At 41.7% G+C, this 18,794-nt stretch overlaps 5 protein-coding genes across 5 annotated transcripts; 3 read left to right on the top strand and 2 right to left on the bottom strand.

The window, feature by feature from the left end:
• The first annotated feature begins 1,098 nt into the window (after positions 1 to 1,098).
• On the top strand, positions 1,099 to 4,518 carry BDB00DRAFT_952064 (Sec63 Brl domain-containing protein). The gene is made up of 10 exons (XM_053129598.1): positions 1,099 to 1,369; positions 1,509 to 1,617; positions 1,759 to 1,873; positions 1,999 to 2,129; positions 2,247 to 2,418; positions 2,479 to 2,581; positions 2,697 to 2,954; positions 3,040 to 3,396; positions 3,475 to 3,698; positions 3,819 to 4,518. The coding sequence occupies exons 1-10, from the start codon at positions 1,249 to 1,251 to the stop codon at positions 4,221 to 4,223; spliced, it is 1,995 nt and encodes a 664-aa protein (XP_052983211.1). The 5' UTR covers positions 1,099 to 1,248; the 3' UTR covers positions 4,224 to 4,518.
• Positions 4,519 to 5,535: 1,017 nt separating this feature from the next.
• BDB00DRAFT_806121 (kinase-like domain-containing protein) lies at positions 5,536 to 7,872 on the top strand. The gene is made up of 3 exons (XM_053122242.1): positions 5,536 to 5,950; positions 6,031 to 6,537; positions 6,660 to 7,872. Exons 1-3 carry the CDS (start codon positions 5,723 to 5,725, stop codon positions 7,482 to 7,484), a joined length of 1,560 nt encoding a protein of 519 aa, XP_052983210.1. The 5' UTR covers positions 5,536 to 5,722; the 3' UTR covers positions 7,485 to 7,872.
• BDB00DRAFT_806117 (uncharacterized protein) lies at positions 7,873 to 12,793 on the bottom strand. Its single transcript, XM_053122241.1, has 15 exons — positions 12,484 to 12,793; positions 12,034 to 12,398; positions 11,342 to 11,969; positions 11,164 to 11,254; positions 10,597 to 11,067; positions 10,340 to 10,497; positions 10,123 to 10,253; positions 9,665 to 10,011; positions 9,407 to 9,509; positions 9,190 to 9,284; positions 8,959 to 9,084; positions 8,766 to 8,876; positions 8,466 to 8,659; positions 8,034 to 8,362; positions 7,873 to 7,944 (listed from the first exon to the last, which is right to left on the bottom strand). The coding sequence occupies exons 1-15, from the start codon at positions 12,643 to 12,645 to the stop codon at positions 7,896 to 7,898; spliced, it is 3,360 nt and encodes a 1,119-aa protein (XP_052983209.1). The 5' UTR covers positions 12,646 to 12,793; the 3' UTR covers positions 7,873 to 7,895.
• An 840-nt stretch (positions 12,794 to 13,633) lies between these two features.
• Positions 13,634 to 17,473, top strand: BDB00DRAFT_46162 (Spc98 family-domain-containing protein). Its single transcript, XM_053117465.1, has 14 exons — positions 13,634 to 13,694; positions 13,785 to 14,184; positions 14,261 to 14,394; positions 14,473 to 14,588; positions 14,680 to 14,813; positions 14,922 to 15,029; positions 15,138 to 15,366; positions 15,460 to 15,655; positions 15,752 to 16,249; positions 16,354 to 16,509; positions 16,612 to 16,821; positions 16,885 to 17,010; positions 17,097 to 17,295; positions 17,369 to 17,473. The coding sequence occupies exons 2-14, from the start codon at positions 13,809 to 13,811 to the stop codon at positions 17,407 to 17,409; spliced, it is 2,523 nt and encodes an 840-aa protein (XP_052983208.1). The 5' UTR covers positions 13,634 to 13,694; positions 13,785 to 13,808; the 3' UTR covers positions 17,410 to 17,473.
• BDB00DRAFT_46141 (acyl-CoA N-acyltransferase) lies at positions 17,289 to 18,273 on the bottom strand. The gene is made up of 2 exons (XM_053117464.1): positions 17,619 to 18,273; positions 17,289 to 17,498 (listed from the first exon to the last, which is right to left on the bottom strand). The coding sequence occupies exons 1-2, from the start codon at positions 18,078 to 18,080 to the stop codon at positions 17,493 to 17,495; spliced, it is 468 nt and encodes a 155-aa protein (XP_052983207.1). The 5' UTR covers positions 18,081 to 18,273; the 3' UTR covers positions 17,289 to 17,492.
• Between the last annotated feature and the right edge of the window lie 521 nt (positions 18,274 to 18,794).

Below are 18,794 nucleotides of genomic sequence, written 5' to 3'. Positions count from 1 at the left end.
AGCTCGTGATATCATTGTCTCATCCTAACTCAATGGTAGTATTGATGGCGATGATGACGTCTGAAATCGTGCCGCAGCAACAACGATAACCATTGCTGTCAAACAATTTATCTCCTTATCATTAAGCAAAGACACATTAGACATTAATGCAAAGCCATGAAAGCCCTCTGCCTCCATCTTTACTGAATCCATATAGTCGCCGCCTTTTGTTTCATAAAAACATGTTTTTAGTAAACATCCGTTGATACTAGAGGATCATTAGTATGCACAAATCCGGCCTCAAAGCGCCACCATCCATTTTTCCATCTCGGATACGAACAGTATCTACTCCCGGACGTTCATGGTCCGTTCGACTATGAGGATGAAGTCAGAGTCATATCATACATAGTAGATTTAACCCAAGATAACATTGCGAATAAGAATCTTTGGATACATACAAAAATGGTTCATGTCAGCAAAAGGTATGCCTATAAAAGATATCATAATACACATCACGCATAAACCCTGTAAGCATGTATGCGCAAAAGATATAACCAGCTAGCAGGTATCACTTGTAGATTTGTCACTGGTGCTCCCTCACAGGCAAACTTTGGTATTGCTGCCCTTGAGGTGTAAGTATAACTAATGATGGAGTAATTTCCATTTCTTTTTAAATAAACCCATGTGATCTGGCTTGGTTCTAGTGAGCCGAATAATATCTAATCAACTCATGTGGATGTTGTGTAGTCCGGTAGTGTCTCACTTACAAAGATCGCTTTAAACGATGCAGGTACAGTCAGTAAGTAGCGGCTACTTGGTAGCTATGACTACTACATTTAGTCTGCTGTTTCTGTGACATCATTTTGCTCTAGGACCTGAAGCAGTGCAGCAGAGAGCAACAATTTTATTTATCAATTGAGTATATCACGCCATGCTGATCTATCATGGACTAGTTCCTCTCTCCATTCATAGTATAAGCCATTTTTGGAAAGGCTGTTTGTATCAGTAATGCAACCAATGCTGCTGCTTTCAAATGTCCACAATTGAGCACTTTCAGCTGCCGAAGCACACGCTACTCTTTTCTAATGTTCGAATCCATCAAAGCCAATCAAATTATGACATGAAAATTCCGCTTGGGAGGGAGCAGAAAAGGGGAGGTGTTCTAAAAAGCGAGCTCTTGATTAACCCTTTCTCTTTGTTTGCTTCGACTACTACCCAACCACCCCTCCGTCTCAAGCGAAGAAAAGCTACAAAGCTCCCTATTACACAATGGCCGAATACGCCTACGATGAGGAGGGTTATAACTTTTTATACTTTGTAATCTCTGTCCTGTCTATATGTCTGGTTCCAGTCACCTTACAGTCAATCTATTCGGGATGGAAATCAGCAAGTACGTGTCTACCACCCACCGTCTCCACTCACAGACGCAAACATCCTCTCCATTTTCTAGCTTCTTGTGAAAGAAACACTTGTTATACGCGTGAACGAATCAACTTTTAACGTCATTATTTGTTTTCTAATCAATACAGAAGAGGACAAGGAAGAGAATTTCTGCCAGTGTGACACATGTCAAATAGAACGAAAGAAACTTCGTAAAGCACAGTCAAATCGCGTCGTTAGCCAGCTTTTCAAGCCAAAGTAAGCTACTTATAACCCTTATTAAGGGTGAGGGAGACACAAAGTTGTCAAAGTACTGAAGGGAGAAGCGTACTGGTTGGTGATGACGATGGTTTAAAAGTACATTTACAAAGTACTAACTGTGTGCGGCAAATTATATAGGTTCTTGTTCTTGATTGCAGGCTGGGTCGCTGTTGCATTGTTGGCATACCAGGTTTCATTTGCAGAAGCACCAAAGCAACACTGGGATCCTTATGAGATTTTAGGCATCAGCGAAGTAAGTCTTTTTTTTTAAGATTTAAAGAGGTCAATGGAGGGAACTCAAGTGAACCGCTGGTTATACTACCCAACCACTCCTCCCCCAACAAAGCACAATCCCACTGATAATTGTTGCTATTAAAGGGCGCCACGGTTCCAGAAATCAAGAAAGTATACAAAAAGCTGTCATTGGTATACCATCCCGACAAGGCACAGCCAGGCACAGAAAGAGAATCCGAAGAGCGCTTTATTCAAATCAGCAAGGCTTATCAAGTGTAAAGACCACCTCAAATTTGTATTGCTATGCAGCGAACGGTCTGCTAGGAAGGAGAGTAGTAAATACTAATGTGGTGTACGTATATGCGCAACAATATGTGTTATATCAATTATAGTTTGACGGATGACGATGTGCGCGAAAACTACGAAAAGTATGGTCATCCAGACGGGAAGCAATCCTACTCGGTTGGCGTTGCCTTGCCAAAGAAATTGGTTGAAGGTGGTAACAGCAAGTTTGTCTTGGCCATCTATGCTTGTATCTTCGGTCTTGGTTTGCCTTATTACATTGTACGTTGCTGTTTTCAATTACTTTGCCCGAACAACCTAACTCATTTACTCTAATTTAAGGCTCGATGGTGGTATAATTCTCGACGTCACACCAAGGATCGTATTTTGAACGGTTCCATGAGAGTCTTTGTTAAAGAACTGAAAGAGAATGCCGACTTCAAGGGTAAGGGAAAGAAAGGACGGGCTGAGAGAGTGTCTCCATAGCGCGTTTGGTGCTTTGAGGATACAGGTTGAATGGTTTATGCATGAGGAGCGAAACTAATACTTGTATTTGGCAGCTTTAATCCGCATTCTCTCAGGCGCACATGAATTCTTAGAAAACGCAGCCCCTCGGCCCGGTGATGAAAAGGTGATCAAAGCCGTCAACAGCGCCATTGCTGAGGAGTTGGAGAATCGATTCGGTGAAAAGTACGATAATGGAAACGAGAGTGTTCCTGCATACCGTCGCAAGGCTAGCAGCCTCTTGTACGCTTACTTTCTGCGTCAAGATCTCAATAGCAAGGGCTCGGGTGCTGAGGCCAAGGCTCTTTTGCAAGGTAAAAGAAAACAGGTTCTACAATCGCGCGTTTTTGCATGCAAAAATGCTAAAATGCCAATATATTACGCGCATTCTATGAACAGACCAACGTTTTATTGTCGAAAAGTCTGTCCACCTTCTCCAAGGCTTGTTGCAAATTGCTATTGTTAAGCAATGGTTAGGCGTCGCCTCTAATGTTATGGATCTGCAACAGCATTTACTTCAAGCTACATATCCTGGTGAACAATCTGTGAAACAGCTTCCTCATATTAACACACAAATCCTGCGCCGTTACTACCGCAACAAAAAGAAGCATATCCACTCCGTGCAACAAACTTTGGCATTGTCTGAATCCGAGCGCAAGGAGCTGTTGAAGCCTCTTGATGATCAGCAATATCTTGACGTGACTGAAGTGGCTACTCGTATTCCACAGCTCAAGGTTAACAAGGCCGTCTTTAAGGGTGAGTTTGGATAACCATCCTCTATCTTTGAGACTATATGTAATTTGCTAATGAAATATATCTTTCAAATTTGTACAGTTGTCGGTGACAAGATTATTACTCCCGGTGCCATTGTTACGTTCGTTCTTAAACTGCAGAACACCAATGAAGCAGCTGTAGAAGATTCCAAGAAACCAGCAGCAGCCGCAGCAAGCGACGACAGCGATGATGAAGAACTGTTAGATGACGTTACTGGCAAGGCCAAGGAAGAGGACAAGCCAAACGGAACTCTTCCGTGTGCACACACGCCTTATTACCCTGGAGTAAGTAATCTTCTAATGAACAGATGATGGGCGAGGAAACGTGCTCGAGGAGTATAAAAATGGATCTACACGTGTTATGGGATTACTTATAACAAACCCACTGGTATACGAAATTTATAGGAGAAGAAACCATATTGGTGGGTATTCTTGGGTGATCCCAAGGTCAACCGTATCCTTGTACCTCCAAAGAAGGTGACTGATGTTACCGAGGAACAGACCGTCCAAATATCCTTCCCAGGCCCACCCAAGCCAGGAACGTACACTTTCTCGCTGTTTGTCAAATCGGATACTTATGTTGGCACCGACATTCAACAAGATATTAAGTTGACTATTCGGGACAAGGCAGATCTTCCACCAGAAGATGATGTTGATGACAGCATATCCGAACCTGAAGAAGATTCGATTGCTGGCCAAATGAAAATGATGCGCGAACAAGGCATTTCGGGGGCGTTGCAAGGTGGCCAAAAGGATCCACAGGCTAAAGCTGATGAAGATAGTGATTCTGACAGTAGTGATGATGAGTGATAAAAAAAAGCACCCACCACCCACACACATAAACATATACAGTACATTCACATTGAAAAAAAAACACTCATAATATAGTAATGAAAATTAAAGAGAGTTTTCACCAGCATCACTATGAAGCATGAAAGAACAAGGATATCGAATGACGGACAAAGAGCTGTTATACTTTAGGTATATACCAACTCGAAGCATGGGGATATGCGCCACCTATTATGTGGTAGCAATAAAAAAAAACAAACTCAATCGGGCTCTGTCAAACCCGTCAAGCCCTTTCAAGTTGTATTTACGGCAATATGTCAGGCTATGAAAAGCTTGTTTTGGGAAACGCGGGTCAGTCTAGAACGAAGAAGACATTTGAAATAGGTACCTCGAAGAAAGATCCATTCAGGCCACCACATCTATCTGTCAGGGTAGAAGCTTCTTATTACGCGTAATTTACCTATTAAGCTATGTTCTTTGATGTTGCACTATTTCAGCAGTGCTGGAACTAATGAGCATTCATGCAGCAGTCTAATCACTAAATTTGTCAACGAAAAGCATGATAGTAATAAACCTGTACACGGCGCTTGTTACTGTATCTAGGTCAATGTCGGCTCTTTACAGCTGTTTTACTCTATTCTCCCGGTTATGATTGGCACAAAAAAAGGAGAACTCACATCGATCGCCCCATACAGCAATAACTTGTTCGACGGAAAAAATAAATCCTTAATACCTCCCATTGATGTGATGGTCCAACTACTTGACCGTGGTATTGTCTCTTGGGAAAATCATGCCAATTAACAAACACCTTGAAAGGCGATCAGATATGATATGCAGCATCTATGCAAAGCACCAAGCGTCTAGACCGTTTTTTGTCGTCGATGGTGATCCTGATGATGATAGGTGCAGGGACCGACAATAGCAGCAACATTTATCTCTATATTACGATTACCGTTTGTCTCACATCTATATTAAAAACATACTTGTTACTAAGAGAAACGTCCAACTCGTATCTCATGAGGAAGCAGAATGAAGGAAAGTCGAACAGTCTGGTTTAGTGCTTCTATCACCGGGAGGTCTATTCCCTCATGCACGGACCAGCAGTCCGATTGGTACATACAGTGTGTAGTCTGATAAGCGAAATCGGTTGCAGAAGTCATGTATCCTCCTCCATCACCATGGTCACAAAGCAAGCTATCGGATCTCTGCGATACGCGAATAAAAAAAAAGACCTAGCGCTCACACTGGATATATAAGTTGCCTCAAGTGACCACCGCTGACGGATATAGATGGCGTAGTTTCTCCGGCTCATTCTTTCAAATGCGAGAACCCCTCCTCTCCCGCGAATGTCACGCCGGTTGCGCTGATACCTACTTTCAACTACCGAAACCCAAAAAGCCAAAATCCTTAATAATGTGGAGGTCCAATCCATACACGCGGTCACCATTTTTCTTTCTTTCACTTTCCTCATTTTACTTGTTTCTATTTCTCTGAACCTTCGTTTTTTATTCTCCTGTTCGATGTTGCTGCGTTATCTAATACCATCGGATCAGAAATTCTACACAAACTATGCCGTGCCCTTGATTTCGTCGTGCCCAGAACGCTTCGCCCTCGACGGATTTCGAGCGCGACTATCCAAGGATACTCGTGCCGCTGTGCGACAACTAAGCGACTTTGAGACCGCCTTTAGCCAGTTTCAAGAGGACACGGACGCACAGTATGAAATGCACCCAAGGTTTGGGCGATATGCAAGTAATATGCATGCATTGTGGGCTTCCGTGATTAACTTTTTCTTCACATTATGTCTTATGCTCTTGGGTTATGTTAGGTATGGGATGTAGCGGACCAGTGGTATCAGAAGTGGCAGGTAATCTTCTCCATCGATCACATGTGGAATTGGGCGCACATTACCGAGCATGACGGTGACAACGATGAAGAAAACGACGACGGTGAGGATGAAGGCGACGTTGAGGCGGCAGGTCGACGACCGTTCCAGCCCGCGACGATTGAGCCATGGCTCGATCACATTTCCCAGCGGTATAACATTCATCCGAACCACCGACAGCTTCTCGAACGCATCTACGGACAGCTTGTCCAGCTCAACCAGACCAACCGACCGCTGGCACTTGTCGGAGCAAGCAGCCTGAACACTATGCCATTCTTTCCGCCATCGTGGTTTGCAGACAAGGAGCCCCAGAGACACGGTGGTGCAAATGAAGGTCTGGCCTCGTCCTTTGTCGCACGGTTTGTACCACCTTACCGCCTGACTCATGTGCCGGAGCGCTGGGATCGCGTATTTTTAAAGGGCTTGACAGTGATGGATCTTACGCGTCAGGTGAGGATTCGTGGTCATCGGTTCCAGACACAGCCTAAAAAAGAAGTCAAATTCTTGCTTGAACTTACACACACCAACAACCTTGTTCTTTTTTATATTTTATGCACATGCAATGTATACAGTTTACTGTGGAACCGAGCTATATCTTTTCCACGATTCCGATCCATGGGCTGACACTCCACTTTGACCCGAGCACTGGCTGTAGCCATCTTGTGCTGGTCATGAAAAAGGCCTCGCACGGAAGCCTCGAAGAGAGTCTGGAGCACGACATCCCCACCAATTATGACAAACCACGTGCATTGGCTCTCAGTGTGACCAAGCGTATCAAGGATCTTCATTGGGAATTTGTTCACGGCAACATCCATCCTCGCAACATCCTGCTCAATCTTGCAGACACCCTGGGCGACCTATCAGACATAACCTTCATGCAGCGCAACAGCCACAGCGAGCACTATCGCCATCGAGGAGGCGGACGATGGCCATATATTGCGCCCGAACTGGCTAACCACAACATGTCGTCCGCAGCAGACATCTACGCACTGGGCATCATCCTATGGCAACTCGTGTCACGCATCACTTTTCCAGACAACGCTCTTATAGATCCGCATGTGTACCGCATCGAACCTATTCCTGGCATCATGAAGGAGTGGGAAGATCTTATTGCCGACTGTTTGCAGTCTGACCCGGGCAAACGTCCAAATGCTTACACCGTGTATCGCCGCTTGGAGAAGATTCCAGAACATATTAATCTCGACCCGGCGGTACTCGACTATATCCACCATCGACGAAACGAAGCCAAGGCGTACCTGGAAGGTCATCGACTGTCGGAAATGGCAAGTACAACAGCTGAGGTGGGTGACCGTGTTTGGACTGCATCTGTAACGCGTTGGGTCAATCACAGTCTCGACAAGTACCCCAATCTGGTCCAACGTTTCGAAGTCGTATGATCAGCCACGCGTTTGGCCTATCTTCGTTATCTCTCTCTCTCTCTCTCTCTCTCTCTCTCTGGGTTTGCTTGCGTGTTTCCCGGCTTTTTCTAGTATTACATACATCCATTCGAATCGAGACCCACCCCTTTCCTTTTTCTTAATCGATCCTTTTGTACACAGACAAATTACAAACAAAATTACTTTGTAAAACTTACAACTTAACCCCCCAAAAAACATCAAATACATCTTCCCTTACAATGAATACTTGCTTTTCCTATGCAAAATGTAGTAACAGGAAGAAGAAGCAGCACCATCATTTGCTCTTATGAGTGAATGCTTTTCGGTGACCACGTATAGCGGCTACTGTATGCTCCCGTCAACACAAAACAAAGCTTATCATCTTACAAGGCTATTTTTGTTTATTTGTATTTACGATAAGTCAAATCCTGCTTCAGCATTGATTGCATATGACAGTTTCCTACGATACCAAAACATTGACGCAATTGTTATCATTAAATTAGCATATACGGCAATAACCAATTTCCGCTTATCATTTATAAGACTTACTCTCGTAAGATACTGTAACTGCTAAATTGTGGTAGTTTTAACAGGTTGATGCATGTAGAGCTTGTAGGTAATCGACCATCATCAGCACCAGCAAGCCGAACACAAATTTGAGGCCGTAACTCCTTGAAACCTAATAATGGCGGTCGGGAACACGACGTGACAAACTTGACAAACTTCATCCTTTCTTCATTGTTAAAACTGTACAACGCTTTCCACAAATTCTTGACAGTGTCATCTTGCTCTGTGTATCCAGAATACACTGTATGTGCTCGAAGATCTTCGAGATCAATTGGCACGGATGCGCCACCCAAAAGGACCTGTAACTCGGTCTAAATATCATTTGGGCAACGTATGTTAGTATATCTGCTTAGTTACAGTGTTCTTTATCAAGAAGATTTATCCCAAATAGAACAAGACATGCTATTTCGTTACCTGGTTGAACATACGCAGCCATTTGACATCCACAATGGTTGAGAGTCCCCTGAAAAAAGCTCTCGATTGCTTGGCTATCTGAATATTGAGGCGATAGTTTGCGACACGGTACACATAGGGAATACGATTGGCATTGGTTACTGGTATATTGCTGCCGTTTGGAATTAGATCCACTGTACGTGCTTCGCCATATTCTAAAAAAAATTAAAGTAACCATTTTGCTTTTTTCAGCGATCACTCTTTTTCTTGCTGCACCGGGATGGCAAGATAATATAACTTAATAAAATATTATACACTGACCACTATCTGTTATTGAGAAATCGAGGGACAAATCCTCCACGTTTCCTTGGAAGTTTTTCACGGCGATAAGACCATTATAGAGTTCGGGATCGAGTGATGGTAAATCATCCACTGTACAAAAGAGAGTGTTATTCATGTCAGTGTTTCACGGTAAATCAATGACATAAATCACGTCCTTTCTCCAAAAACTTACAATAATTCATGCCACCCAAGCATTTCTTTAAAAAAAACTCGGCAAATGCAACATCCAACAGAATACCCTCGTACACAGCCTTCCCAATGATCAAACCCAAAAACTCAAAATACGCAAGCTGACTCGCTATAACAAATATAGAACGCAAAAAAAAAAAAGACGGGCGTGAGTATATAAGTGAGGAAAATAATAAGGTTGTCACACAGCATATCAATATGCAACATTACTTACATTCTATTGCATATCCACTGGGATTTGGATACAATAACTGATCAGGCGTTGCGCGGAAAAGACCATAGTTGGTATCAAAGGCTTCACGACTCAGACTATCATTAATCACATAATCATATATGAAATAGAAGGGGAGTATTTAGATTTTGCCGGCGGGACATAAACGCGACGCACCTCTCAAAAGAAACAGAGTCTCCGATTCTTGACCATCACCTACCTTGTAAGAAATTCTTTGAATACACCGCCACCATCGATACCAGCTTCTTGAAGTCCAAATTCGTCGACAAAGCTGATGGATATCCTTTTCTTGAGGTCAGTTCCTAATCACACATACATTTAACTTAAACTCTAACTTCTTTCCCTTAGATTGTCAACATAGCACCAACTGATGATGGTATCACAAAAAAAAGAAGATTGTTATACAGGCATGGCGTATTCGCATGCATTGCCGTTTCGCTATTTCTTTTAAACATACCTAAAGCATACAAATGCGTAAAGCCGTCTTCAAACACATGATCACGTCGTATGGTGACCTCCGCAGCAGGTCGTATGTAGAAATCAAGGCTATTGCGTTGTCTATCGTTTTGTACAAACATGCGGAAAATCGCGACACGTTGCTCGAACGGAATCACAAATGGTATATTATTGAGCACGCCTAGTCGTGGACTTATTAATGCAAGTCGTGTCTTTGAAGGCTGCCGTGATTGTTGCTCTGGATCGTTTTCAAGTGAGAATTCTTCAGCGACTGCATCAGATGAAAAGCCTTCGGAATCAAGTTTTTTTATAAGCCAGTGATCAATAGGGCAGAATGATCGTCTGGAACTATGATGACAGAAACCAGTAACCAATAAAATAGATAATAAATCAGCATAAACTGTGGTTGATCGAGAAAAACGATTAAAATAATACTGCTAATAACTGAGAAGCACTTACTCTCTCCTGTGTATTTGTTGCAGCACATGCGTCACTGTACTTCTTAATTGAGATATCCGGATTCCTGTGTTGCCAAGCATGTTTTCCATCTCCAAGCTTCCTGCCCTCCAAAAGAGAGTAAATGACAGATTCTACATACATAATCGATTGATGAACAATCAACATCTAATATTAAGTGATCCTTGCTTTGTACTGTCTCATCATTGACGATATATACCTTAAGATGTCTGCTAAACCGTATAATTTGTTGGAGCGTAAGCTGATTGCCTGGAGAGGTCTTGTCGAAAAATTCATCATCACCAATGGTCAGCAACAGCTTGGTATACATTTCGCAAAGTAGATACAGTATGGCCCAAATCTCAGTCCCCGTGGTATCTAATTATATATTATTGTCGAGAAAAGAAATACTTCAACGTCGATGATCCCTATGCACACAGGATCCTTCACCAATATGCATACAAAATATATACTTACCGGTCATAGAGCGAAGTGCTTCCGGCAAACGATCCATTATCCGATCATCGTCATCAAAAATAGCAGCATAAGGATGGTTTGACCATGCTCGCCAAAAGAATTGTGCTAAATGCACCGCTACAGTTTGATTCGTGTCGGACCACCATCGATGATACAACAGTGTATTCAATATAGAGTCTTTTTTAGATGGCCACTGAGTCATCAGGGTATTGAAAAGACACGCCATTTCACCGGATACTTCTTGCACATCAATAGGCGATGTAGCAGCAGAAGCAGACGGCGATGATGATGATGCTACTGCTGCCATGTTAATGAAATGGCGCACCAGAATGTCTATATGTTGTGTATCGTACAATAATTCAAGCCGTTCCTTGATTCGTGGATCTGCCTGCACCCGCGCTTCCGTCATGACCGTATCCCGACTTTCAGTAAATCCACGCTCAACGTCAGAATCGTCAGAGAAATCAGAATCTGTGATAACATATCACAAAGTGTATATATGTGTTAGTACTAGCCCAGCATAATTAGCATCACCACTACGTTAAATCTTTTCATAGTAATCTTTACCTTCTTCAATGAGTTCTTCAGGTTTTGGCTCAGCAAAATAGGAAGGCGGGATATTGGATAAGAGCGCTTGAATGGATTGAGCATAGAGTTCCTTGATTTCGTAAAAGATAGCTTTAGCATGAGACCATGCAGCCACATCAATAGTTAAAACTACAAGACAGTACCACGTAGCACTTACTAGGGCTCTTTCAAGGTACACATCTGAATCGATTTTTGCTAATTGTGTGATATTAATCAGCAATCCTGCTGCCCTGTCCTCCTCAGCCCATGCATTGCGATCGTTAAGCCGGATGATAGATTTCAGTACCATTTCAAATGGTAAAGCATGCATATACCGGGACGCAACTGTCGGCGATAGTTTGTCCACAAAGAATGGGATCGATAAAATGTTTTGAGCGATGAGATCCACAACGAGATCCCTATTTAAGCGAATATTCTGGTCGTTCTCTTCCGTTTCCGCTTTTGTTGAGGAACTTGTTCCGCCACCGAATAGTCCAGACATCATCACCGGTTTTATTGGTGCTGGTCGCCATTGAAGGATGATGGATGGTGCGAAATTGTAAGGAGGTTGGCATCGAATAACGTTGGTCACAATATCTAAAACGTTGCTGACTAATGTTCCTTGTTGATGTTGTTCCGGGTACTCCTCACTGTCCTCGGCGATGATGACCAGTTGTATGGCCCTTAGTAGATCGCCGTGGATGAGAACATTCGTCATTATCCGCAAATATGCGTCTCGATTAGCTGTCGCATAAGTATCGGGGTTTACAGCGACGGCTAGAAATTGAAGGATCGATGGGATGTCGCTGTATATACGATTATGAGAGAAAGAACGATAGGTTTTTTATCCCTTTGTGTATCTATACATACCTCGATGATGTCGTTGTGTACAAAATTGGCAGCAAAATTCTGTTGATAAAAAGAATAACGCGCCAAGACCAGATATCAGCTTCTTTCGGTTGTTGGGTATTTGAAAAAAGAGACGTAATGGGAGTAGCAGTAGTAGACGCGTCTTTCGTTGTTGATGGTGTTACTGGTAAGAGTATACGGCAAAAGTGACTTGCTGTTGCTGCATCGCACGTTGACTTGTTGTATCTGAGTAGAAAAGTTTGTATGCAATGGGCGATCGATGCACTGTCGTTACTGTTACTGCTGAGCTGCTGTAAAAGATTATGCAAATCGCCCAGACGCTGTTGACGTACAATGGCCGCTTCTCGTCGTCCACGAAAGAATGACTAGCAAAGTATTGAGAAAGGGAGGGGCGATTGTCAAAACGACTTTGCTCAATTGATTACTAAGCTCCCTTCACTCTTACGTTACCTGTATCTTTATAGCACTGCGCAGCCTTAACCGCTCTTGCTCTCTAGCACGCCGGTCCGCTTGAGCCTTTGCAATGAGCGTCTTTTTATCGTCCTGAACTCGTTTTCCTCCGAGATTAATGTTGCGCTTTTGCTTAAAATTGCCTTCAAAACTAAAATTCATGTGTGTACGTGCGTTTATATAAAGGAGAAAAGAGATTACGACAGTTTGAAAAAAGAAAGCTTGCTGAAAAAGGTTGAGGTGAGGGATAAGACCAAGATTAGTCTCAGATTGAATTCCAACTGGAACGAGAGATAGAACGAAATAGAATTGTCTGGCAAGCTTAGGAAACGCGCCACCATTCAGTACTCCATTTAGTATGTATATTTCACGCATTCACCTCTCCAAATAAGAAGTGATGCGAACATATTAGGAAAGCTGATTTAAAAAGATGATGAAATGGATGAGCTTTTCCTTTTGTCTGTCAATATCCATGCTGTGCAACATCATTGCTTACTACTAAGTGACGAAAAATAAGACATTGTTTCTTCTCGTGTTATATACACGATAATAAGGGACGAATAGAATGAATTATTCTTTTTCTTGTACACGTAACGCTTATACAACATAATCTTCTGCAAAGTAGTAGATGAATTATCTCGGCTTAGTTTTTTACTAGGAAAAATGCATCACAATCACCATTTCCGCTGATCCCGTCATACAACTTCCTAATGAGGAAGAACAAAAGAACAGAACCGCGCCTTGATTCTTCTTTTTCGTGCGCCTCCTTCCTCTTAATTCCGAGTCATGGCGCCGTACGATGATCTATTACGCGATCTGACAAAACAACTGCTCGGTTCAAACGTATGCAACAATATCGCTGCTATAATGTTGAAGCAATTTTCTTTAATTAAGAGGAAACTTATCAACCGGCTTGTTCATTGTTAGTCTGACGAGAGTTTGATTCGATCGCTTCACTCAGTAGTGACACGTTTTCGAGGCACCAGCACTGACGAGTTTGAAATGGATCGACGTTGGGAGAGGTATTTCTCTCTTTTAAATAACCTTTATAAGCCTGTTTCGTAGCTTATACCCTAACAGCAACAAAAAATAGTCTCTGTGAAAAGATCAGTATTATCAAAGGACAAGGCGATCTAGCAGACGATCTACGCGATTTGAAGGCAGATTTACTTAATCCCAATCGTTTCATCGATGACGCTAGACTGGCTCCTGTAATATATAAAACTACATACACGAGTGTACATACCGAGTGATTAATTTGTCTAACACTTTAATTTTGTTAATTTGTACGCATGTGTCAGGGGCAGCGCATAGTCAAATATGACATGCTTGCATTAATGCTAGCGCTGTCGACGGGAACAAGACCTGATTATCTACCTCATAAGCGGAGGAATTATGAAGGGCTTGGAAAAGATTTATGGAGCAGTATCATGGCTGAAGAACCACTTGACGGCGATCATTGGAAGCAATGGTCTAACGACGACGATGAAGATGAAATGATGAGTGTGGATACTGAAGATTTCGTATTGGATCAAGAGCATTATACCCGGTATCGGAACACAAGAGAAGCATCAGCATCAGCATCTGCAGAGCTGCAGAGCTCTGTTAAATCAGCAATTCAAGATAGAATAGAGCTTGAAGATATCCAGCCTTTTGATCTTCAAGCTCTACATAAGCGACAGTACTGGGAAGAAGGTACCGGTTAGTCTGAGATATTGTGACGAAATATGCTAGATGGGCATGTTACTAACACCTTGTTTGCTGTGTGGAACAATAGAAGATCATCAATACATTTCGGAAGCTGATGCGATACGCGAGGTTCTCTTTATGCTGCAGGGATATTCGAGCGTATTGTTCAAACAAAGTAATCAGATTACACTTTCCCAATCCATCAACAACAAGCAATACGAGGTAAAAAATTAATAAGATTTGCCATAAAGTTTCTCTTCCTGTCCACGCAGTCTTGTAACTACCTTTATATATGTGTAGGTCAATCCTCAATCGTTAAAGCTAAAACATCTCAGTCATAATGCTTTTGTTGGAATATTAAGCGAGCTATGCAATTATGGCAATATGATATATAATCTACGCGAATGGTGTAACAAGTAAATAGAGGCATACGTTTCTCACTCTCACATATTATTGGTTTGCTTAGTTTATTCACACTGAAATCCCGTTCTCGTTTTATATTAATAGAATCATACACGAAACGAGCGGCATTAAATTTGGTCAAACTTGCACAGCTTTTGCAATTTGTGTTACCAAACTCTTGCAGGATTTTGAACTGTCAATCTCTGATATTGAGGTGAACTATTGTAAAGGTGAAAATGGTAATAAGATGAAGCATATTACATAATGATAACCAAAGTCATACATTCTTTTCTTAATAACTAAAATAACCATTACTGGAAACTTAACTCGTCGCTCGTTCATTCTAGAGGAAGACCAGCCAGTAATATCTTTACTACAATTGAAAGAAACTCTGGCTACTCCAATACAAGCAATCAGAGATATTTATGAATTGGTTATCGATAGTCCTATAAATGGTAATTATACAGAGTCTCGATATTTTTTGCTTCTACGTTTATCTCGCTCTGAGTTATATTAATAATCGTAACTACTGAGTAAAAATGGCTAACGCCTTTGTCATGTAGATTTGGATCGTGCCTCTTCCACAATAACCCCACGACGTATTACAACACAACTTGTGAATGGTTTATACAGTGGCATTGTTAATGCTCAATTAACCGGCAACAACCATGTATACGACACGTTGCTTTTTATATTTCGCGAAACGATCAAACCTTTCGGTCGTATGCTGGATGATTGGATATCCCGTGCATCACTTCAAGGCGATAGCTGTCAGGAATTTTTCATCAGTCGGTATGTGTCTTCAATTTTTGGCTTTTGGGGAAGCTTTTAGGTTGGTTTCTTTAATGTAACGGCAAGCAATATCGTTTTTCCCTCTTACATTAGGAATAGAAATGAGTCAATCATCAACGACCAAACTGCTGACTTCTGGTCTAATGGCTATCACGCACACAGCAACAACCGTGACGGAGAATCATATAACCGCCGTCTATATGTTTGTCCATTATTTGATCAAGCTTTCCTGAGACGGACCATGTTTGTTGGAAAAGCAGTGATAATTTTATCGAAATTTGGCGTCAAGGTTAGTAACCAGGCAAAAATGTTTGGAAAGCAAAAAGAAAATATCATCAACAGCAATCAAGAACAATATCGGCTTACGGGATGACTTGTACGGTAGACAAACAACAACGAGAGTTTTCAAGAATGTTTACGAAGCGTCATTGCAGAGCCAAAACCTGTCGTTGCAGTCAACAACATCAGTAACAACAAAACTACTGCCATATCTTCAAGCACTGTCAAAAAACCAGAGAGCAATCTGTCGCGGATGAAAAATCCGTTTTTGCGGGCAGGACTTCCTTTACTGTTTGCTTCTGAACAACAACACGTTCCTGAGCGTGAAACTCACCATCAGCATAGTTCTGGAGACGATGGTCACGACGACGACAACAACAACAACAAAGATGGAATTGATGAAGTTCCGTTTTTATTCGATCAATCTTTAACACGATGCCTCGATAAATACTTAACATACCCTTACCAACAAGCGACTGGTCACCTCAACGGTGCTCTACGAAGTCACGGTTTGCTGAATGAGTGTCTTGTAGCTATAGCATCAATATATTTGATGTTAGATACCAACTTAATGCATGTTTTCTGCGAATCATTGTTTTCAGAAGCAAGTATATGTTACAGCTATCATGCCAGTGTCAATGACTGTGTAATGGGATCCTCTATGCTATAAGCAATACTAACGATATATGCTTCTCACATAAAAAACAGATGGACATCAACAACCCTTTAACGCAAGACGCCATAGACAAGCTTTTCATGGATGCCAAACTTACTGTCGAATGGAATTTACCCGGAAGTTCTACTAGTTATCTGAAATTCGAACAGCAGCTGGATTTTTTGAGCCAGATTCGATTTGAGTATCATGTAAGTACTCCCCTTATTCACCATTTTGTTTTTATTGCATGGGCATTGTTGATAGCACAAGCAAGTGATATCTGACTTTGGTTATCCTCAAATATATAACAGATACCATGGCCGATTAACAACTTCATCAAAGAATCAACACTGACACAATATAGCACCATCGTCACTTTTTTACTGCAATTAAAACGGGCAAAGTATTTGCTGGATCGCAAAATGATCTTCCAACACGACAGACGGAACATGCGATTATACCCAATGCGAATGAAGCTGATATGGTTTGTCAACGCTTTTTGGAGCTATGTGATGACTACGGTAGGATATTATTTTTCCGGATAAGAATACAAATACTGTTTGCTTACAACTGTTTAAATTTAGATACTGCATACGGAAACAATACGGTTCCGAAAGGCTGTGGATGACGCTGTTGATGCAGATGAAATCGCTCAACTTCACAACGACTATGTATCTAAAATTGTAGATCGATGTCTATTAGGAGATAAGGCAAGTACATACATTTTTCTTAGAAGCCCTCTTTGTACGTGTACAGACAAAAAAATACTGATCTTTTTCTGGTAAAAAATAAACAGACCCAATCTGTTCACAAGGCTGTCCTGAAAATTGTGAACGTAGTACCTGAATTGGCCCACCTCTTTGCTAATAACGATGATAATGATTCGCAAAATTTCGGATCGATGGTTGATGAGATGCAAAAGACTTTTGATCGTTCCAACGAGTTTATTGCGACGACCTTAAAAATTGTGGGGAGGAAAGGTGGATTTCCATGGTGTAAGTATTATTATATATTACAAACGCATCAATTTGTTATTAATGTCATTCAATCCTCATCCATATTTTCTAGTTGAAGCGTTGGCTGCATCGCTCTCTTATTCTGAGTCATAGATTTTGAATTGGAACGTCCGAAGCCCATGATTAACACCTCGAACCCATAACATCGTCATTTTCACATTACAATGATGTTGCTATTATTGCTACATGTTTCAAACACCATTATGGTGTGATTAATTCCTTTAATCGACACTCACGCTCTCTTCTCTTTCTCTCTCTCTCAATCTTTTCTTACGTGTATATACATCGTTATTTCTCCATACCTTATGTTCCAATTCATATCTGTAAACATTAGTTTCCCTTTGTACAAAACCCAATTTTCGGTACAGATTATTTGCAGCGTCTCGAACCGGTCTGCTTGTCAAATCAATTGTTCTTGCATGGAATTCATGGGTGGCGCGTTGGATTGCTTCTTTAAGTAATAGGGTTGCTATTCCTTGGCGACGCCAACGTGTACTAACGACAACGTCTTCAATATGAACGCGGATTCCCGAAGCACACGGCGTCATGGCCACAGTGAGGGCACCAGCAATGGATGACGGAGTAGGAGCGGCATCATCATTAAGAATGGCGACGAGCACTCTATTTTGTGGCGAGTCTAACGCACCGCGTACAGTCTCTTCGGTTGCAGCTGAAGACAACTCTTGGAACAGTACTACAAGTTGCTTGAATTGCTTGGTATCAAAATTGTGGTTTGTCGCACATTCGATGCGAAATGCTGCCATGGTCGTGTGAAAAAATGAAGGAAAGCCGTAAAGTAGCAACGACTCCGAAGCATGAGAAACATGAAGTCGCAAATTTTCTATCTCACACTCAAACCTTTCTCCTTGTTATGTTTCATCAAACTGTTTCTTCGAGATACTATCAACAACGCAAAAGTAGACAAAACCGCTAGCTCAGTGCGAGTATTACGTGCTTGCCGTGTTAGAAGGACTGTCCACAAGATATTACGCGACCAGAAGAGTTCGTAGATATAGCTGTCGAATCGCTTAAATCTGTTGATATAGAACCATCAGTTAAAAAATGTAAATTACAAGGACTTACGGATCGAACTAGGTATTTCTTCTCCTGGTTCAAGAACGAGTAGCGCGATCGAGATTAACGTATCTTTGACCCTGTTCCCCTGAAATCGGATCGAGTTCGAGAGAAGCAACATTACACATGGCTGAATCTGGTAGTACACATGCGAATGCATCATTGTAGTTTAGAATATTATAAATTAAGTTGTGTGTTGTTGTATATACATAGTATAGTAGTAAACTAAGCCTCGTCTTCGGGGAAGTTAAAAAAAAGGAGAGTGGTAAGCACCATCGAGAGAGCTAAGTAGTATAACTTTGTGAAGATGGGCTGAAAAATAGAAAGATAGGAAGCACAAAGTGCTTTTACGTTAGGTATAGGGACTGCATAAACTAATGAATAAAGTATTATAACGGCTAAAT

This window comes from Zychaea mexicana (genome assembly GCF_025766255.1).
Source record: "Zychaea mexicana strain RSA 1403 chromosome Unknown BDB00scaffold_11, whole genome shotgun sequence".
NCBI lineage: Eukaryota > Fungi > Mucoromycota > Mucoromycetes > Mucorales > Lichtheimiaceae > Zychaea > Zychaea mexicana.
This window is presented reverse-complemented; position numbering and strand designations above follow the sequence as displayed.

Excerpts from the sequence above, each read along its gene's own strand:
- BDB00DRAFT_46141 (XM_053117464.1), bottom strand. The coding sequence starts at position 18,080 with ATGGCAGCATTTCGCATCGAATGTGCGACAAACCACAATTTTGATACC.
- BDB00DRAFT_46162 (XM_053117465.1), top strand. The coding sequence starts at position 13,809 with ATGCTTGCATTAATGCTAGCGCTGTCGACGGGAACAAGACCTGATTAT. Across the intron at positions 14,814-14,921 it reads CTATTGTAAAGGTGAAAATG|AGGAAGACCAGCCAGTAATA; the intron begins GTAATAAGATGA and ends CGTTCATTCTAG. Across the intron at positions 17,296-17,368 it reads GAAAGGTGGATTTCCATGGT|TTGAAGCGTTGGCTGCATCG; the intron begins GTAAGTATTATT and ends CATATTTTCTAG.
- BDB00DRAFT_806121 (XM_053122242.1), top strand. The coding sequence starts at position 5,723 with ATGTTGCTGCGTTATCTAATACCATCGGATCAGAAATTCTACACAAAC. Across the intron at positions 5,951-6,030 it reads ACCCAAGGTTTGGGCGATAT|GTATGGGATGTAGCGGACCA; the intron begins GCAAGTAATATG and ends GGGTTATGTTAG. Across the intron at positions 6,538-6,659 it reads TGATGGATCTTACGCGTCAG|TTTACTGTGGAACCGAGCTA; the intron begins GTGAGGATTCGT and ends CAATGTATACAG.
- BDB00DRAFT_806117 (XM_053122241.1), bottom strand. The coding sequence starts at position 12,645 with ATGAATTTTAGTTTTGAAGGCAATTTTAAGCAAAAGCGCAACATTAAT. Across the intron at positions 10,254-10,339 it reads GGTTTAGCAGACATCTTAAG|AATCTGTCATTTACTCTCTT; the intron begins GTATATATCGTC and ends TTATGTATGTAG. Across the intron at positions 8,877-8,958 it reads CTTGGGTGGCATGAATTATT|TGGATGATTTACCATCACTC; the intron begins GTAAGTTTTTGG and ends TCTTTTGTACAG.
- BDB00DRAFT_952064 (XM_053129598.1), top strand. The coding sequence starts at position 1,249 with ATGGCCGAATACGCCTACGATGAGGAGGGTTATAACTTTTTATACTTT. Across the intron at positions 1,618-1,758 it reads AGCCAGCTTTTCAAGCCAAA|GTTCTTGTTCTTGATTGCAG; the intron begins GTAAGCTACTTA and ends CAAATTATATAG. Across the intron at positions 2,582-2,696 it reads AGAGAATGCCGACTTCAAGG|CTTTAATCCGCATTCTCTCA; the intron begins GTAAGGGAAAGA and ends TGTATTTGGCAG.